This window comes from Balaenoptera musculus, chromosome 8, assembly GCF_009873245.2.
Source record: "Balaenoptera musculus isolate JJ_BM4_2016_0621 chromosome 8, mBalMus1.pri.v3, whole genome shotgun sequence".
Classification (NCBI taxonomy): domain Eukaryota; kingdom Metazoa; phylum Chordata; class Mammalia; order Artiodactyla; family Balaenopteridae; genus Balaenoptera; species Balaenoptera musculus.
In genome coordinates, this window is record NC_045792.1 from 18939975 (window position 1) to 18959715 (window position 19741).

At 38.5% G+C, this 19741-nt stretch overlaps 1 protein-coding gene across 1 annotated transcript; it reads right to left on the reverse strand.

Annotated features, from left to right (window-relative positions):
* Nucleotides 1-483: 483 nt before the first annotated feature.
* LOC118899033 (centrosomal protein of 78 kDa-like) lies at nt 484-3886 on the reverse strand. The gene is made up of 3 exons (XM_036859956.1): nt 3052-3886; nt 2057-2228; nt 484-1124 (listed from the first exon to the last, which is right to left on the reverse strand). The coding sequence occupies exons 1-3, from the start codon at nt 3138-3140 to the stop codon at nt 900-902; spliced, it is 486 nt and encodes a 161-aa protein (XP_036715851.1). The 5' UTR covers nt 3141-3886; the 3' UTR covers nt 484-899.
* Nucleotides 3887-19741: the final 15855 nt, after the last annotated feature.

Sequence of the window (19741 nt, forward strand, 5' to 3'; positions counted from 1 at the left end):
CTCCTCAGACTCCTCATCTATAAAATGGGGATGGTAATAGTTCCCTACCTCATAGTGTTGCTGTAATCCATAAACACGGTTAAGTGCCTTGGTAAATGTTTGAGGCTCTCTGGTTATTGTGAATTAAAATATGTCAATGGCTTCTGGCCATATGATTTATAATAGTTTGACATTTAACCAAATGGCAAAACTATTCCATTTATTATTCCCATCTCTTTTTACCCCTTACCCTGTTTTGTTGTTTATGTTTTCTCCCACCACAGAGTGTTAGTTCCAGGAGAGTAAAGGCTTTATTTTGTTCACTGCTGAAAGCAATAGCACCCAGAGAAGTACCGTACATATGAAGCCCTCAGTAAACACTAGCTGAATGAATGGTGCAAAGTGTCACGAGGAAAAATACACCAAAACTTTCATTATAATAAAAAAGTATAGATAAATCTTTCTCTAATGGCTTCCAGTCAAGTATTTTAAAACACCATATGCTATAATAAAAACATAAGTAATTTATTAAAATTTGAAGGCAAAAACATAATTTTAAAAGATTGTAAAAGATTTAGACCTATGTTAGGCATGATGGAGTATGGATGCTTTCTGGAAATTCACAATCAGATCCAAGAGTATCACTTTCAGAATGTTCTAGTAGACTGAGTTTACTTTTAGTTGTCTTTGATGAAACAGTCACTATTCTACTCTCTTTCTTAACAGAAATGTGTTTTTTCGAAGACTCACTTCTAATTGGTTCATTAAGCAAAGAATTATTTTGCCCAATTCCTTTGCTTTTCTGCTTTACAGGTGAGTCAGAGCAGGAATGCAGGTCCTTCCCAGGTTGTTTCTTAGCAGAGTATTTTTTGGTATATTCACCTGCTTTGCTCATTTTCTCTGAAGAAGACCTGCTATTTCTAGATAATTCCTCTTCTTTTCTTTGACTTCCAGTTCCAGAAATGACATCTGCTGAAGGGAGAACATGTTCTAGCAATGAAATCTTCAAAAGACTCCTGCCGCTGCTCTGTGACTGGGACCCCCAGGTTGTCTTTGGAAGTTTCTAAGGCCTCCTGAGTAGAGACTGGGACATGGAAGGAGTCGAGAGGCAAAGGAAGCCCAGCATCACCTGTAATTTTCTGAAACTGGAGGGAAAGACAAAAGACAAGACAAAAATTCAGTGATGAACAAAGCCAACCATTAAAAGTAGTAATAATAAAAAAAAAGTAGAGTTCAAACTTCAATGTTACTCTGTGATCTTATTATTAACACAGTCAATTGATTATTCAGAAGATTTCAGAGCCAGTTTTTTCTAATTATATCTTGCCAAGTGATTCTCAGCTTAACCTAGCTATATCCAAGGCTACGTCCTCTACATTTTCAGACTTTGGTGATTGGGATAGTTATTACCCATTTCCTTTCCCTCACTAAAAATGAAACTCTACTCTGTAAGAAAATTAATTTCTTTTCTATCCTCCAGGCACATGTAAACAGCATATAGTTTGTGACCAGACTGTGTTCTCAAGCTGTCAGTTCCCAAGACCAGTCTGAGATTGGCTGAGGTGGGTGAAGGGGGTTCCAAGTAAGGCTAGAAGAAAAGCTGACAGGTTTCCCCTCCCATTCCCATGACCAGGTGAGTCACTATAATATCTTACATATTAGCTATGTCAAGATTACTTATTTTAAAAATTATATCAGTACGTGTACCTTCATTAGTGTTCCTTCATTGTAAGCTGACTGCATACAAATAGAAACCTAGATAAAATATGAATAGAATAGACATTTATACAATTTAAAATTTGGAATATTTTCTTTAATGTTTTCTTTCTTCATTAAGGAGAGTTTGCTTTAACTCATAAATTTTCTAAAGAACTTCCAGTTTTCTTATGTACAACAATACAGTATCATGAAATGGGCCCACATTTACTAATCTCAGATTTGGAGAGGACCCCAGAGTCTTCTAGCTCCCGAGCATATGAACTATTAGAGACTGACCATTATTATTCTCTCTCTGACTTGGTCATTTCCTTTTTGCTAATCACTCTTAGAATCATTAAGTGCTGTCCTGTCCACTTACTTGGAGATTTTGCGTTTGTACTGGGGCACTCTGCTTTGATTCTGATTTTTCTTCTTCAAGTGCCTTCTTTTCTTCTTTAGGTAGACTACTAACAGTGGAATTCATCTGGAGACGACCTAGTAAATGAAAATCTGACTGATCTATACCAGCCATTGTGGCCAGCTGCCCAAGCCTGGACCAGAAGAGGAAAGGAGAAAAGACGAAGGTTATTATAATCACATAAGAGCAGTTTAGATTTCCCCAGACCTACAATCATGAAATACTTCTAAAATCTTAAAAGCCAACATCCTACTCCAGACTACAAGCCTCTCTCTCCCCCAAATTCTCAGCCCTTTCCAGATTCATCCTCTAGGAGACATCCCACTGTCTCACTAGCAGCTTCAACATGTACCATGCACGCCGTCCACTGCCTGCCACACCTCCATTCCCACACTTCTTAACCACCTTTCCTCCAGTTTCCAAGAATGTGTTTGTTCCTTCCTTCCCAACACCAATTCATTCACTGACAAAACACCACTCCATCAACTATCAATCTCCACTTCCCTCTTTCAGCAAAATTGCTCCCGGTTGAGAACCACTGACCTATATCTTCCCTGCAGATTAATCATAATTTTTATGTCTAAGACAAAAATAACTTTAATTCAAACTTATCAAACAAGCAAAATAAATGAAAGATAGGAAAATTCTTATCCATTCCTGAATATTTTCAATGAAAACTGCCCTCAATTTAGTCTTAACAAAAAACTATACCTACTAATTACTCTGTCTACAGGTTACTGCTTTATAATGGGCTCCCCACTCTACCAAAGCAGGCTCCCCTATCTGCATTTCTTAAAAAATTTAATTCCTCATTTTAAAACGTCTATTATATTACCTATAATTGCACTAAATTTGGCTAAATATGGCCACGTAAGTGATGAAAATTGCTCCAGTTCCTCAGCAAACTACCATTATAGTCGCAAAGAGGAGAACGCCGTGAAGAGAAATGAACTAACCCAGCATCTTTAAGGAGATCCAAGGAAGCATGGAACTTCTGGAAAGAATTCTCAGTGCTGCCCAAAACACCTTCATCATCCAGGATCATGCTTGTCAATGAGTGGGCATGAAGGGCTTCAGACAAAGAGAAATTTATATTTCTTAACTGGGCATTTTCATGTTCCAGCTATAAAAGAAGACTGAAAATGTCTGACATGATTTTTTCTCATTGTCATCAAAAGTAGTCTTGTCTAGTTTCAAGGAACAAAACTAAAACACTCAAAATGTAATTAATCTGTAATTAACCTAACTCTCCACCAGTAAAGACAGAGACCATATCACACAATAACCAAAACCCCCAGGCACCCAACAAAGTTTCCTATATAACACTTAGGTGGTATATAAATAAACCAAAGTTATCGTTTTATTAATGATCTTTCACAAAAGATCACATTTCTAACTGGTTAAATTCATAATGGAGCCTCATTCCACATTAGAAAATTACCTGCTTTAAGTTTCCCTTAAATTAGAAAGTGAATTATAGAATCTGATTTGAACAAAACATATTACAACTCTGCTGAATGTTAAGAATTAACTTTAGTGAGCAAAATATCTAATGCTTACGTTTAAAAGTCCTAAATCATACCCAACCCAATTTATTAAATGTACGATCACCAATATTTTCTTTGGCTTCTTCAAAATATTCACTCCCGTGCACTCTTCCCCTTCCGCTCATCACCTATGCACTTAAAACCCCCTATAACCTCAACTCTAGTATTTCTCAGAAAGGCTGTTATGTTCATGATGCCCCTTTCGCCTTATATAAGCAGGTGCTCAACATTTATTGAATCAGTGTCCGCCAATCCAGTGGATGCACTTTGAAAAATTCCTCCCTACGCTCAACCTATGATAAAGTATATTTATATAGAACTTTTTAGATTATGCCCTGCTTTCATGCACATTACCTAATGTAATTCTTATAGTATATATTTTTATCTTTCATTGCATTCTTAGAAGTTTTCCAATATCTTAAATTTATTTAAATGATTCACTTTCCTAATTCATTGCCAGGAGAGTCTCATCATGTCTTTTATGCTACTGTATATACAGTATATGCACAAAAAGTGCTTTCTTGAATCAAAGAATCATGAACAGAAAATAAGCTAATGTCATAAGAAAGCACACACACACACACACACACACACAAAACGAGATTTTCACATCTTTAAAAACATACTTTCTGGAATATAGATCATATGATCACTAAATACCAGTAAATGCAAAAGTCCATATGATACAACCAATCTGCAACATATTACAGTTTTAAAGTTTACAAACTATGTGTATATGGCTTAAAATCAAATCAAAATAAAACCAAAACACTCTCAAAAGTATAAGAAATTGTTTACTTCATTGACTCATTTATCAGCCTTAAGTCTTATTACTCTTTCCTCCTTTAACTGCTTTAGGCACTCCTCCGGTTTTTCCTAAACAAACAGAGTAAATGTTATAACTAATTCGTAGTATAATATCCAAAAGCCTTTCCAGCTATAGGACTCATCAGGATTTAAGGGCATAGCCAGAAGTGAATTCAGATTTTAGTCTGCTACTGGTAATATCATACCATGCTAGTGAAATGAATTATCAAAATCTATCAAATTAGCATAGTAAAGATTTATTTAAATTCTACTTTTTCCAACATAAATTTGTGGCAGCCCACCATAAAAGGCATATGTGTATAACATAGCAAGTCAGAAATAAATAGTTAAGACCAAGAAAGAAAAATTCTGTTTTTATTTGTGGGTCTCTCTATAGTAGGAAGTCCTATTAATGAACATGCTTAACATACCTGAATTGCATAATTGCAGATTCAAAAGCATATTTTTAAAAAGTAATCACTTTTAAAGCAATTTACAGTCAAGCACTCTTCCTGGAGTTCTCTGGGCATTAAATAATCTAATTATCAAAACCATAAGAGGGGGCTTGGCTTCCCTGGTGGCACAGTGGTTAAGAATCCGCCTGCCAGTGCAGGGGACACGGGTTCGAGCCCTGGTCCGGGAAGATCCCACGTGCCTCAGAGCAACTAAGCCCGTGCGCCACGACTACTGAGCCTATGCTCTAGAGCCCCTGTGTCACAACTACTGAACCCGCGTGCCACAACTACTGAAGCCTGCGCGCCTAGAGCACATGCTCTGCAACAAGAGAAACCACCGCAACGAGAAGCCTGCACACCACTACGAAGAGTAGCCCCCGCTCGACGCAACTAGAGAAAGCCTGTGAGCAGTATCAAACACCCAGTGCAGCCAAAAATAGATAAATAAAATAAATTTATTAAAAAAAAAAACAAACCTTACGAGGAAAGAACAATCACTAACTCCGTGTTATTTTACAGATGAGGGAAACAGAGGCAGAGAAGTAGAGTAAGTAGAGCAGCACAGCCAAGGTCACACCACTAAGTAGCAAGCCACACTGTGGACTCAGGAAGCTGGGTGCCATTCCTGTTCACGGAGGTGGTAGTCTTCCCATTCACCAAGGTCAATAAAATAAAATGAACACTGATAAACTCTCTTAGGAGTTTTAGGAACTAAGACACTTCGGTCCTTGAGGTGGGGACACTGCTTGGAATAGGCAGAATTCTAACAGAGCCCCTAAGACTCCTACTTACTGAAGTACACAAACCTTCCACTTATCCAATCAAACTCTAAATCTAGGTGCGGCAGTGAAGGGATTTTGCAGACGGAATTAAGGTTCAAAATCAGTTGATTTTTTTAAGATAGGGAGATTATTCTAGGTGAATGTGACCTACTCAGGCACCCCATGAAAAGGACCTGAACTCTTCCCGAATTGAAGTACAAAAGGGACAAGAGGGAGACTCTCCATTGCTGGCTCTGAAGAAGTCCAATGCTGTGGCAGGGAAGGCAAGCGAGAGGCGTCTAGGAGCTGAGACTGTCCCCCGACTGACAGCCAGCAAGGAAATGGGGACCTCTGTCCTGCAACTGCAGAATCTGAATTATGCCAGCAAGCCGAAGAAGCTTGGAGGCATTCTTTCCCAGAGCCTCTGGATGCTAACACAGCCAGACTGACATCTCGATTTCAGCTTTGTGACCCACACAAACTATGGTGAACATCCAACATTTGGGGCTTAATGTGTTAACACTTAAATTTCACGTGCTTTAACACTCTCAGGAGGGAAACCACATGTTCCCGTGTGTATCTGAGCAGGAAACCCAGTCACGCTGTGCCTGGACTTCTGACCTGCAGAACTGTGAGCTAGTCAAATAGGTATTGTTTTCAGTCAGTGAGAGTGTAGTAAAAGAATTAATATTCTACTCAACCTCCAGGTTCTTGAACAAAATAAATGATTGTCATTGTTTTAGGCCACTGTTTCGGGGTGGTTTCTTATGCAGCGATAAACAATCAGAATACTTATACTTATGAAAACAGTAAGGTATATTTATACATTTTAACTGCTTTGAACAATCACTTAAAGAATGAGGAACACTATTATATGCCATCATTGGGAGAGGAACTGGTATCGCTTTCTGGAGAGTAGCTTTTGGTACCTAACAACAATCCTACATCAGGAGTTTACCCTAAGGAAATCAAAGATGTGGGCAAAGATTTATCTACCAACACGATGCCATAAGATTGTTCATAACCAAACCCTAGAAGAAAGCTAAGAGCCTCCAAATTGGGATTGGTTTCAATAAAAACAGCTCACCATCTGAAGGAATGCGCTATGAAGCCACTAAGAAAAGAATGACAAGAGGTCTCCACCAGAGTTAATGAATGGGCTTCAGGAGTTCTACATTCAAAATATATCTGTGCGTTTTTCCTGGGAGATGATGCATAAGCTTAATCAAATTCTCTGATGTAGAAGAGTATTCAGTGACATAGCAAAATATTTTTGATACTTTTTTAAGACAAAAGAGCAGATTAGGTGTGTGTACATGCAGAGGTGGCTTTTATTTCCTTCAATAAGTTGTTCATTGTTTTCAAGCATTTGCTCAATGAACATATATCTTTATATTCAGAACATGTTTAAAAAATTGAGAGCCTAAGAACTTCAAATTCTTTAATGTTTCATTACTAAAGCCAGTCAAGTTTTCAATGGGGAAAAAGGGGAAAAAATTGCAAAATTCCTCTACTTTTAATATAATGGTTTAATCAATCTTCTAAAACTGATTGCAAAGAAATTCTAAACAAATAAGCAAACAAACAAAAAACCCTCACCACAGTCAGAGGAAAGTAGACTAAAATTCCTGACTGGTTCTAAATAGCACATCAAAGTGCAATTACATGAAATAGTTTCTCCCTCTAATGGAGGGAATTAGAACACAGTGTTAAATTTTTGTGAAAAAGGGTACCCTCCTCCTACAAAGTATTCATAATTCATGTCCCTTACATGGAAATATGGAACCAAAAAAGTTAGAAAGTAAAATTGCTTGATATTCCATTACTTAAATAAGACTAATGATAAGGCTTTGGAATAATTTTCCTTCCTGTCATCTGCGCTCCTTCCTCCCTTCTGTACACTGGCTAGGGTGATTTTTCTGGGACAAAGCTCCCATCATATTGGATATCAAATTTTACGTTCAACTTTTCTCCATTTAACATTGAAATCAATCATTTCTCATATAATCAGGGGATTCATAACCTTGATTTTTTTTTGTGGGCTACAAAATATTCCACTGAGTGGGTTTACTGGTTAACCATTTTACACATTTAAATTCTTTCCAACTTTTCAATATTATAAGACAAAATGACCGTTTTTATGCATGAATGCTTTTTTCCATATTGAGAATAACGTTCTTGCAATAAATCCATAAAAATGAGTTTGAGATCAAAGCACATGAACATTTCTAAGGCTCTGAGGTACCTATCTCCAAACTTCTTTCCAAAAGGTTTCTGAGATTTTATACTGCCATCAGCGATGTATCACTTGGTATATAACCTCTACTATAACTGTTGGCTTACTTCCTCACTTAGAGTGCAAGTTATTTGAAGATAGGGTTTATCCCCAGCACCTGTGCCTAGCACAAAGTAGACGGTCAATAAATAATTGCTTAATAAGAAAAATCCCTGCCAATACAAAATGTACGTGTTTGAAAGACAGACTGTGTGTTTTTCTCTAACTGGATAGATGAAAACTTGTCATCTTCTTTAATGTGCAATTTTTTTGCTTATAATTAGTAATTAAATTTATCTTTTAGATTATATTGTAAAAATTCAGATTCTCTGAGGCAAATGGGCCTGGCACTACCCATTAGATATATAACTTCTTTAAATGGTGATATTAATCATTCTCTAATTTACCACTCTTTGTGACGAGGATGGACCTGATATTAAGTGTCTCAAGAAGAAGATAGGAAACCACAGAGTTGTTAAACTCAAGTGCAAAGACTGGGGATTCAACACTATAATTTATGCAACAACAATTCACATTACCATCTGCCAAAAAGTAGTCGGTTGTCCAATGGGGATTATAAACATCTATTTAACATGAGCAACTGAACAGATATTTTACACAGTAACTACTTCAAGTACTATTTAAAATCAGTTCTCTTTGTTTTCTTAAGCAATTGTTAATCCCCAATTTCGTGAATACTACCAAGTAAGTCACTTGAAAATCATCTAGAGCAATCTATTTCACTTAGCAAGCCTAAAGCTATAGTTCAACAATTTTATTTACTGTTCTGTGAGAAAAATTACTATGAACAGCTATCCCCTGGATAAGTAGTCAGGTAAAGCTAGTTTGACTCACTAAATCTGATTTACTGAGTTAATAAGCCAGTTGATTTAGAATAGGTCTAATGCATATTTCTCATCCATTCTGCATTAAACTATTTCCCATGCCTAAAATGTCTTTTTTCCCATTCGTACATACCCAAATTCCTACTTCTGTGCTGTAGGGCTTGGCTCAACTACACCTGCCTTTAGTGAAACTTTTCTCACCTGCACAATTGGTGATAATTTTAGTCTCCTCAAGACTCCCACGGGGTTACCTCTGTTGTGACACTTGAGAAGCAACTTGAAACTCCCAATTACTTTTTGTTTTTCTTCCTGAGAGGGCTCATTAGGCAGAAGCCATGTGTGAGTTATCTTTTTTCCTCTATAGAAAGCACCAGAGACCGCCCACATAATAGAAGTTCCAAAATAAAGAATTCTGAAAGACTGAAAAAGACAGGCAATGCAAGCCCATTACCTGTTCCTTTTTGCACGTCTGCAGTACGCCACGGCAGGAAACCAGACACACCAGGTGGTAGAGGTTCAGGAGCATAACATTCTTTACCAGCAGAGTGTTTCCTTCCATTACTTACAGGTTTCTTTGCGGCCAAGCCTATGTTTGACAAAGCATGAAAAGAAGGAATCAAGATGCACCAAAGGTCTACAGAGCAACTGTCTCACGGTTACACTTTGAAAGGAATCAAACAGGCACTTGACAATGATGCCAAGGCCATTAAAAAGAGGATCGTTTGGGCTTCCCTAGTGGTGCTGTGGTTGAGAATCTGCCTGCCAATGCAGGGGACACGGGTTCGAGCCCTGGTCTGGGAAGATCCCACATGCCGCAGAGCAACTGGGCCCGCAAGCCACAACTACTGAGCCCGTGTGCTGCAACTACTGAAGCCCGCATGCCTAGAGCCCATGCTCCACAACAAGAGAAGCCACTGCAATGAGAAAGAAGCCCGCACACCAAAACGAAGAGTAGCCCCTGCTTGCCTCAACTAGAGAAAACCTGTGTGAGCAGCAACAAAGACCCAATGCAGCCAAAAAAAAAAAAGTAAATAAGGAAACACAAGCTTTAAATGACACAATATACCAGAAGACTTAACTGATATTTATAGGACATTCCACCTGAAAGTGGCAGGATACATGTTCTTCTCAAGTGCACACGGAATATTCTCCAGGATAGATCACATCTTGGGTCACAAATCAAGCCTCAGTAAAGTTAAGAAAATACAAAATGTATCAAGCATCTTTTCCTACCACAATGCTATGAGATTAGAAATCAATCACAGGAAAAACTATAAAATACACAAACACATGGAGGCTAAACAATATGCTACTAAATAACTAAGACATCACTGAAGAAATCAAAGAGGAAATCAAAAAATACATAGAAACAAATGACAATGAAAACACAATGACCCAAAACCTATGCGATGCAGCAAAAGCAGTTCTAAGAGGGAAGTTTATAGCAATTCAATCTCACCTCAAGAAACAAGAAAAATCTCAAATAAACAATCTAACCTTGCACCTAAAGCAACTAGAGAAAGAAGAACAAAGAAAACCCAAAGTCAGTAGAAGGAAAGAAATCATAAAGATCAGACCAGAAATAAATGAAATAGAAACAAAGAAAACAATAGCATAAAATTAAAAGTTGGTGCTTTGAGAAGATAAATAAAATTGATAAACCTTTAGCCAGACTCATTAAGAAAAAAGGGAGAGGATTCAAATCAATAAAATTAGAAATGACAAAGGAGAAATTACAACTGACACTGCAGAAATACAAAGGATCATAAGAGACTATTATAGGCAACTATATGCCAATTACATGGACAACCTGGAAGAAATGGACAAATTCTTAGAAAGGTATAACCTTCCAAGACTGAACCAGGAAGAAATAGAAAATATGAACAGACCAATCACAGGTAATGAAACTGAAACTGTAATTAAAAATCTTGCAACAAACAAAAGTCCAGGACCAGATGGCTTCACGGGCAAATTCTATCAAACATTTAGAGAAGAGTTAACACCTGTCCTTCTCAAACTCTCCCAAAAAATTGCAGAGGGAGGAATACTCCCAAGCTTGTTCTACAAGGCCACGATTACCCTGATACCAAAACCAGACAAAGATATCACAAAAAAAGAAAATTACAGACCAGTATCACTGATGAACATAGATGCAAAAAACCTCAACAAAATACTAGCAAACAGAATACAACAACACATTAAAAGGGTCATACACCATGATCACGTGGGATTTATCCCAGGGATGGAAGGATTCTTCAATATATGCAAATCAATCAATGTGATACGCCATATTAACAAATTGAAGAGTAAAAACCATATGATCGTCTCAATAGATGCAGAAAAGCTTTTGACAAAATTCAACACCCATTTATGATAAAAACTCTCCAGAAAGTGGGCATAGAGGGAACCTACCTCAACATAATAAAGGGCATATATGACAAACCCACAGCAAACATCATTCTCAATGGTGAAAAACTGAAACCATTTCCTCCAAGGTCAGGAACAAGACTAGGATGTCCACTCTCACCACTATAATTCAAAATAGCTTTGGAAGTCCTAGCCACAGCAATCAGAGAAGAAAAAGAAATAAAAGGAATACAAAGTGGATAAGAAGAAATAAAATTGTCACTGTTTGCAGATGACATCATACTATACATAGAAATTCCTAAATATGCCACCAAAAAACTACTAGAGCTAATCAATGAATTTGGTAAAGTTGCAGGATACAAAATTAATGCACAGAAATCTCTTGCATTCCTATACACTAACAATGAAAAATCAGAAAGGGAAATTAAGGAAACACTCCCATTTACCATTGCAACAAAAAGAATAAAATACCTAGGAATAAACCTACCTAAGGAGGCAAAAGATCTGTACTCAGAAAACTATAAAACACTGATGAAAGAAATCAAAGATTACACAAACAGACGGAGAGATACACAATGTTCTCAGATTGGAAGAATCAGTACTGTGAAAATGACTATACTACCCAAAGCAATCTAGATTCAATGCAATCCCTATCAAATTACCAATGGCATTTTTCACAGAACTAGAACAAAAAATTTTACAATTTATATGGAAACACAAAAGACCCCGAATAGCCAAAGCAATCTTGAGAAAGAAAAACGGAGTTGGTGGAATTAGGCTCCTCAACTTCAGGAGATACTACAAAGCTACACTAATCAAGACAGTGTGGTACTGGCACAAAAACAGAAGTATAAATCAATGGTATGGGATAGAAAGCCCAGAGATAAACCCACATACCTATGGTAACCTAATCTATGACAAAGGGGGCAAGAATATACAATGGAGAAAAAACAGCCTCTTCAATAAGTGGTGCTGGGAAAACTGGACAGCTACATGTAAAAGAATGAAATTAGAACACTCCCTAACACCATACACAAAAATAAACTCAAAATGGATTAAAGACCTAAATGTAACACCAGACACTATAAAAGTCTTAGAGGAAAACATAGGGAAAATCACTCTCTGACATAAATCACAGCAAGATTTTTTTTGACACACCTCCTAGAGTAATGAAAATAAAAACAAAAATAAACAAATGGGACCTAATTAAATGTAAAAGCTTCTGCACCTCAAAGGAAACCATAAACAAGACAAAAAGACAACCCTCAGAATGAGAGAAAATATTTGTAAATGAAACAACTGACAAAGAATTAATCTCCAAAATATACAAGCAGCTCATGCAGCTCAATATCAAAACAACAAACAACCCAATCAAAAAAATGGGCGTAAGACTTAAATAGACATTTCTCTGAAGAAGACATACAGGTGGCCAAGAGGCACATGAAAAGATGTTCAACATCACTAATTATTAGAGAATGCAAATCAAAACTACAATGAGGTACCACCTCACAACAGTCAGAATGGCCATCATCAAAAGATCTACAAACAATAAATGCAAGAGAGGGTGTGGAGAAAAGGGAACCCTCTTGCACTGCTGGTGGGAATGTAAATTGATACAGCCACTATGGAGAACAGTATGGAGGTTCCTTAAAAATCTAAAAATAGAACTACCATATGACCCAGCAATCCTGCTACTGGGCATATACCCAGAGAAAACCATAACTCAAAAAGTTACATGTACCCCAATGTTCATTGCAGCACTATTTACAATAGCCAGGACATGGAAGCAACCTAAATGTCCATCAACAGAGCAATGTATAAATAAGATGTGGTACAGTGGAATATTATTCAGCCGTTAAAAAGGAACAAAACTGGGTCATTTGTAGAGATGTGGATGGCCCTAGAGTCTGTCATACAGGGTGAAATAAGTCAGAAAGAGAAAAACAAATATCGTATATTAACACATGTATGTGGAATCAAAAAATGGTACAGATGGACCTATTTGTAGGGCAGAAATAGAGACACAGATGTAGAGAATGGACATGCGGACACAGGGTGGGGAAGGGGAGGGTGGGATGAATTGGGAGATTAGCACTGACATATATACACTACCAGAAGTAAAATAGGTAACTAGTGGGAAGCTGCTGTACAGCACAAGGAGCTCAGCTTGGTGCTCTGTAATGACCTAGTTGGGTGGGATTGGGGGAGGGGAGTGGGAGGGATGTCCAAGAGGTAGGGGGTATATGTGTACATATAGCTGATTCATTTCAGTGTACAGTAGAAACTAACACAACATTGTAAAGCAATTGTACTCCAATAAAAAAAATTCTAATTAGATGAAGTCTCCAAGTGATAGCATGAATAAAGCGTTATAACTGGCCAAAAACTGCTAGTTTTTTTTCTACTTAGCACTTGATTAGGCAAGGTAAAGTTTTTTCCTGGTATTGGGAAAGTGAATAATTGTGTAATGATAGATAATGAAACAAGTATTAGAAGTGATTTCGTGCCTGTATGTGTTTCTTTCAGGGCCTTTTACATCCCCCTTAAGCCAAAAAGTCAATGTGACCTCAGATGGCAGCTCCTGCCACTGTAGCTAACTGACATGCCACATGGGGGGAGCTAGTGAGATGCTGTTTTGAACACTTTCCATCACAGTTGCCGCAAGACCAACAGTGGTCGCTGGAGGGCTCCAGAATGCAAGGTTAAGGATCCCGGAGTTAAAACCTCTGACTTGCCTTCTCTCTTCATGGAGAAGTGTTTCCAACTGCTGGCGACTCTACTTACTGGGAGAGTAAGAGAGAAAGGATGAGCTTGATTTGGGCACTGGAGGAAAGAGGTCCAGAGGATATGCAAATGGGTCCAGCAAAAAAGTCCAAAAATCTGCAGTCATCTCTGGTTTAATCCCTCCTCTCCTATGTGAAGAGAGTTAGGGTACATCATGAGAGTAAGGCAGGGGAGATTCACTGCTGTGGACAGGGGGCAAAGAGGAACTAGAGTTTGAGTTTTCAGTGAGGCAGCCTCAGAGGAGATAAGAATCAGGTCCAGGAGTGAAAGTTCAGCCTCACAGAACAAGCAAAACGTGCCTTGAGTATTTGTCTGTTTTGTTTTTTTCTGAAACCATCCTTAAGACAAGAAAAACATTAAATCACAAATCTGAAGACTTGAATCTAGTCTCAGTTCTGTCAATCAACAAAACTAGCTGATATGGTGGAATATAATTTGACCCCAAGCAAGTTCACAGGAAAGAAGTTGGTCAACCCCACACGTTGGTTAAAATATCTATTTGTTCCAGAAATCATGTACCTAATCACTGGTTTTTCAAGAATTAATAATCGTGGGGACTTACAGTATTGTTTTGCAATATTTTTAACCTTTGGACACTTTTGCTATTTTTTGGCTTTTGGGGGATTTTCTGTAATATAAATAGAATATCATAAGCCCATATTATTTAATTCATCCTTGTCTAGAAAATATAATTGAGGCATAAGCTTCAGGCATTAGTTAACAATTGTTAATGAAAGATCTTAAAAGAACAGGTGACTATTCACCAGTTGCTTTGAGAAGACTAGCCCCAAACTAGTTATTAACATTTGTTCTCCAGGGAATTCCCTGGCAGTCCAGTGGTTAAGACATCGCACTTCCAAAGCAGGGGGTGGGGGCATGGGTTTGATCCCTGGTCAGGGAACTAAGATCCCACAAGCCTTGTGGCACGACCAAAAAAAAAATTTTTGTTCTCCAGAATTCTCAGTACCTCAGATAAGCCCATGTCTCTCCCCGGGTTCCCTGCCCCCTCTAGTAAAGGTCAAGAGAATTCCCAAGAACCCTGTGGATTTGAGTGAAGTAGAAGCGGCCCTTCCCAGCTTCCACACTTTCAACTGCAGCAGAGAAGGGGACCCTAGAGCTCTGTGTGTTTCTGGCAAGGTCCCTACCCTTCCCTACTGCCTGACACACCCCTATTATCTGCCCTTCCACCATTAAAACCAATCTCATTATGCCTTTAGCTTTGTTATGTCAGTCTCCACAAGGAACCCCAACATCTAGTATTACCCCTTATCCAGATACACCTCAGCACTTACCCTTCTGATTCTATCTCCCCTTTGCCCAACCTGCAAGCCTCTGGGCAGGCAGTAAAATCCTCCGTAGCCTCAAACTCTTCTCTTAATAGTCTTTTACTTTCTTATTCTAAGTGCAACTTGATTCTCCTCTGAAGTCAGTGCTTCTCCTGCATCTCTCTCAAGTTATGGCTGACGTACCACTGAGCCTGAGTTCGTGTGCTGGTCTTCTTTTCTCCCCACTGCCACTTCCAAATCATCCTCCTCCCCTCCTCCCTAAAAGCACTCACCTTTGAGTCTGGTGTCAATGGACTATCCATCCATTAACCCTCTTTGTCACAATCATGCACTGAACCCCGCCCCCAGGTCATACTCCCTCATTCCTTAATTTAGGTCCTGACTCTCTATCATTCTCTCCAACATGACTCCTGTCATAATTCTTAGTGATTTCAATATTCACAGAAGATTGTGAGTACCCTGATGTTTTAGTAAGGTTTCTCCTGAAAGTAGACCCTGAAACAAGGACTTTGGATACAAGTGGTTTATTTGGGAGGTAACCCAGGAAGCAGGAACCAGGGAGCAAGGAGAGTAAGATAGAGGGAAAGAGGGAAAGCCTCTGTAAAGGTGTGGCATCAAGGTCACCACTATGAAAAAAAAAGGGGGGAGGGTATTCAAGTCCAGTGAGAACTCCAGGAAGCATCCTGAGTGTCTCACAAAATTGTCTGTCAAAGGACCAGAGGCTGGGGCACTTATTCACTGACTTCTAACCCTACTGGTTGAGGGTTGTTCCCTGAAGCATATCTTCCTCATACTTGCTGTACTTTGTTCTTGCCCGTGAACCTAGCAGGCTCCTGAGCTTTCAGAGAAGACCTTGAGGTGAAAGCAGAAGAGGTGCCCTTTTCAGGTGGGAAGATGTCAGAGGGAGTCTGAAATGTCTTCTACCATAGCTGTTGCTGAAACCAGAAGTAGGTCAAGGAGATATGACTAGGACATCAAAAGCATCTGGAATGCCTGGCTTCTCAGTTCTCTTACCTCTTATTTTCCAGTGATCCTGTCCTCTGCCCTACCTCAACTATTCTCCCCCTTGATCATAATTTAGCCATTGTCATTACCAATTTCACCCTCCAGACGCTTCCTTCTATCTCTCAACTTGGTCCCTCTTGTATCTTTTTTTTTTTTTTTTGGTATTTTTAAAATATTTTATTTTTATTTTTTTATGAATTTATTTATCTATTTATTTATTTATTTTTGTCTGCATTGAGTCTTCGTTGCTGCGCATGGCTTTCTCTAGTTGCGGTGAGCGGGGGCTACTCTTCATTGCGGTGCATGGGCACGGGCTGTAGGCATGCGGGCTACAGTTGTGGCTCGAGAGCTCTAGAGCACAGTAGTTGTGGCTCAAGGGCTCTAGAGCGCAGGCTCAGTAGTTGTGGCGCACAGGCTTAGTTGCTCCGTGGCATGTGGGATCTTCCCAGACCAGGGCTCAAACCTGTGTCCCCTGCATTGGCAGGTGAATTCTTAACCACTGTGCCACTAGGGAAGTCCCCCCTCTTGTATTTGACTCCAACAATCCTTAGACTCTTACCCAGACATACAGTACTTTGATCCTATTATCTTACGCTGTTCTTCACCCTCCAAATTCAGCTTTAATCCTATGGTCAATCATCATACTCACTCTTTTACATCTATGCCCACCTCCCTCAGCAAAACTGCAACCTAGGTTACATTCTATTCTATACCTATTCAGTGTTTGTGCCTGAGCAGCTGAATGTGGTTTTAGAACCAAATAGGTCTTGCCACTCATGAGCTGTGAGACCTTAGGCACATTACTTAACTCTGCTGAATCTTAGTTTCCTTAGCTATGCTGAGCAGTCTCAAAAAAAATTCAGGATCACTTGTCTCAAGTGGGTCCTTGGGCTGCCTAAGAATCATAATACATTTCCTTAGTCCCTTCACTCTCCCTCCATCAAAAATATCTTCTTCTTTTTTCCTTTCTTCTTAAACCTCACAACATCCTAACTATCAGCTAGCTTCCAACTTCAGCCAGAGAGGAGGAGCAATCAGAAGAGAACTTTCACTTCCAACAGCCCATCTGCTGCACTGTATCCATTCCACTTCTGTGTGTGATTGCCCATGCTGCTAGCAAAGGCCAACCCCTCTCCATCTGTGCACTAGGGGCCATCCCCTCTCTTTATCAAGAAAATGATTCTGGAAATTTTCCCCCTTCTATCTTCTGCATCATCATTTTTTTCCTTTTAATGGTTCACTCCTATAGGCCACTTTTGACTCGTCCTTTTCTAAGATGTAAAGTTTAAATGATACTTAAGGTCTCCACAAGGAGGGATTTAATTCCAGCATTAAATGTATACATCTATGTAAAGTGCATAGAACAGTGCCTGACATACAGTAAGCATTATATAAGTATTAGGTCTTATTACATTTATTGAGTGCTTTCGTGTGTAATACATTATACTATATTATATTTTACATGTATTATCGTATTTAATCCCTACAATAACTATGATGCAGATGCTACTATTTCTATCCTAATTTTACAGATAAGGAAACTAAGACCCAGCAGGGTTAGTAATGCACCCAAAGTCTCTCACAGCTCGTATGTGGCAGGACCTGTTGGGTTCTAAAGCACATGCTCCTAAGGGTTCTCAATCACTAATACATATAAAAATCACCTGGGATACTTGGAATAGGCAGATTTTGGACCTAATTCCTGACCTGTGAAATCAGAGTCTTCACAGGTTGGAGCCTGGAAATCTGCCTTTTTAATAAACACTCTAGGTTATTTTGATGTAACTGATATATCCACCACATTTGAGAAACTCCTTCATATATCCTTTAATGTATATGCAGAAAACAGAGGAGAATAAAGCAAACGGTGAACAGTGGATTTCTAGGAGGTGGCAGAGAGGAGAATATAAAGAACATTCATTTTCTAATGTATGATTTAACATGATGTTTAGATTTTCTTCAATGAGTAGATGAGTTTTAAAATATTTTAAACGAATAAAAAGTAAAAATTATCCCATTTTCTACCGAACACATTCAAGCACTGATAACATTTTGAAGATTTTCTTCCAGTTTTTTCCCCTATTCAGAGTAGGAGATAAAATTATAGGTTTTTTTTCAAAGTTAGAATTTTAGTACATATGTGGAATTTTGCATCTTCTATTTTCATGTATTATATTCTGAGCATTTTCCCGTGTAATTAGCCTTATATGAGTTTTAATAACTTAAAATTGTCATATATCTGTAAGAATTATTTGACGATTCCTGTGCTGTTATATTTTTATGTTCTTTATACTTTCTGCTCTTATTGATAATGCTAGGATGAAAGTGCTCATACCAAAATTTGAGGATTTATTAAGATAAATGGTTATGAACATTTTTAAGAATCTTGAACCCACAGATTAAAATGCTTTTTACTGACATTAATGTTCCTTTGCTCCTATCCTACCTCTTCATACTTGTGTGGCTTTGAACCTGAGCACTAGATTTTATTTTCTTTCCTTACTAGATATTGTCACATTAGCTCATTATTACAGCCAGGTGAGATATTTTGGATTCTGATTCTTTTCTTCAGACACATTAGATATCTTTACCAGCTTCATATCATCTGGAAGTTAATATATGAACAAAAATTCAAAAAAGAGTGGAGTCCCAACTCCTAAATGAGACCACAATCAGACTGACATTGATTGGACATGCATTATGTTTAACAGAAAATGTTCGTAGAAAATTCTACTTTTGGGACTTCCCTGGTGGTGCAGCGGTTAAGACTCCGTGCTCCCAATGCAGGGGCCCTGGGTTCAATCCCTGATCAGGGAACTAGATCCCACACGCATGCCGCAACTAAGAGTTTGCATGCCGCAGCTAAGGAGCCCGCCTGCTGCAACTAAGACGGAGAGCAACCAAATAAATAAATATTTTTTTTAAAAAAAAGAAAAGAAAATTCTACTTTTTTCCTTAATATTCAGCATGCTGGAAAACACTTTCCATACCTAAAGCAGAGAATAATTATTTTATTTTTCCCCTATATATATTTCATAAAATCTTAATATTATAGTAATAAAGTGCTAGTACATTTACTCTTAGTAAATAGGTCATAAAAATTTTCAACAAGGTTGTGGTTCCCGAGATTTGAAGATGGCAGAATAAGAAGTCCCAGCGCTCACCTCCACCCATAGGCACAAGAAAATTACAACTATTTACCAAGCAACTAATGATGAGAAAAACTGGAAGGCTATCAGAAAATATCTTTTATAACTAAAGATATAAAGAAGGAACCACAAGATGGGTAGGAGGACGGAGAGGTGTTATAGTCAAAACCTATACCCCTGGGTAGGCGATCCACAAATGGGAAGAAAATTACAACTGCAGAGGTTCTCCCCAAGGAGTGAGGGGTCTAAACCCCACATTGGACTCCTCAGCCTGGGAGTCCTGCACCAAGAAGATGAGTCCTCAGAACGTTTGGGTTTGAAGAGCAGCAGGACTTACTTTCAGGGGAGCTAGAGGGCTGTGGGAA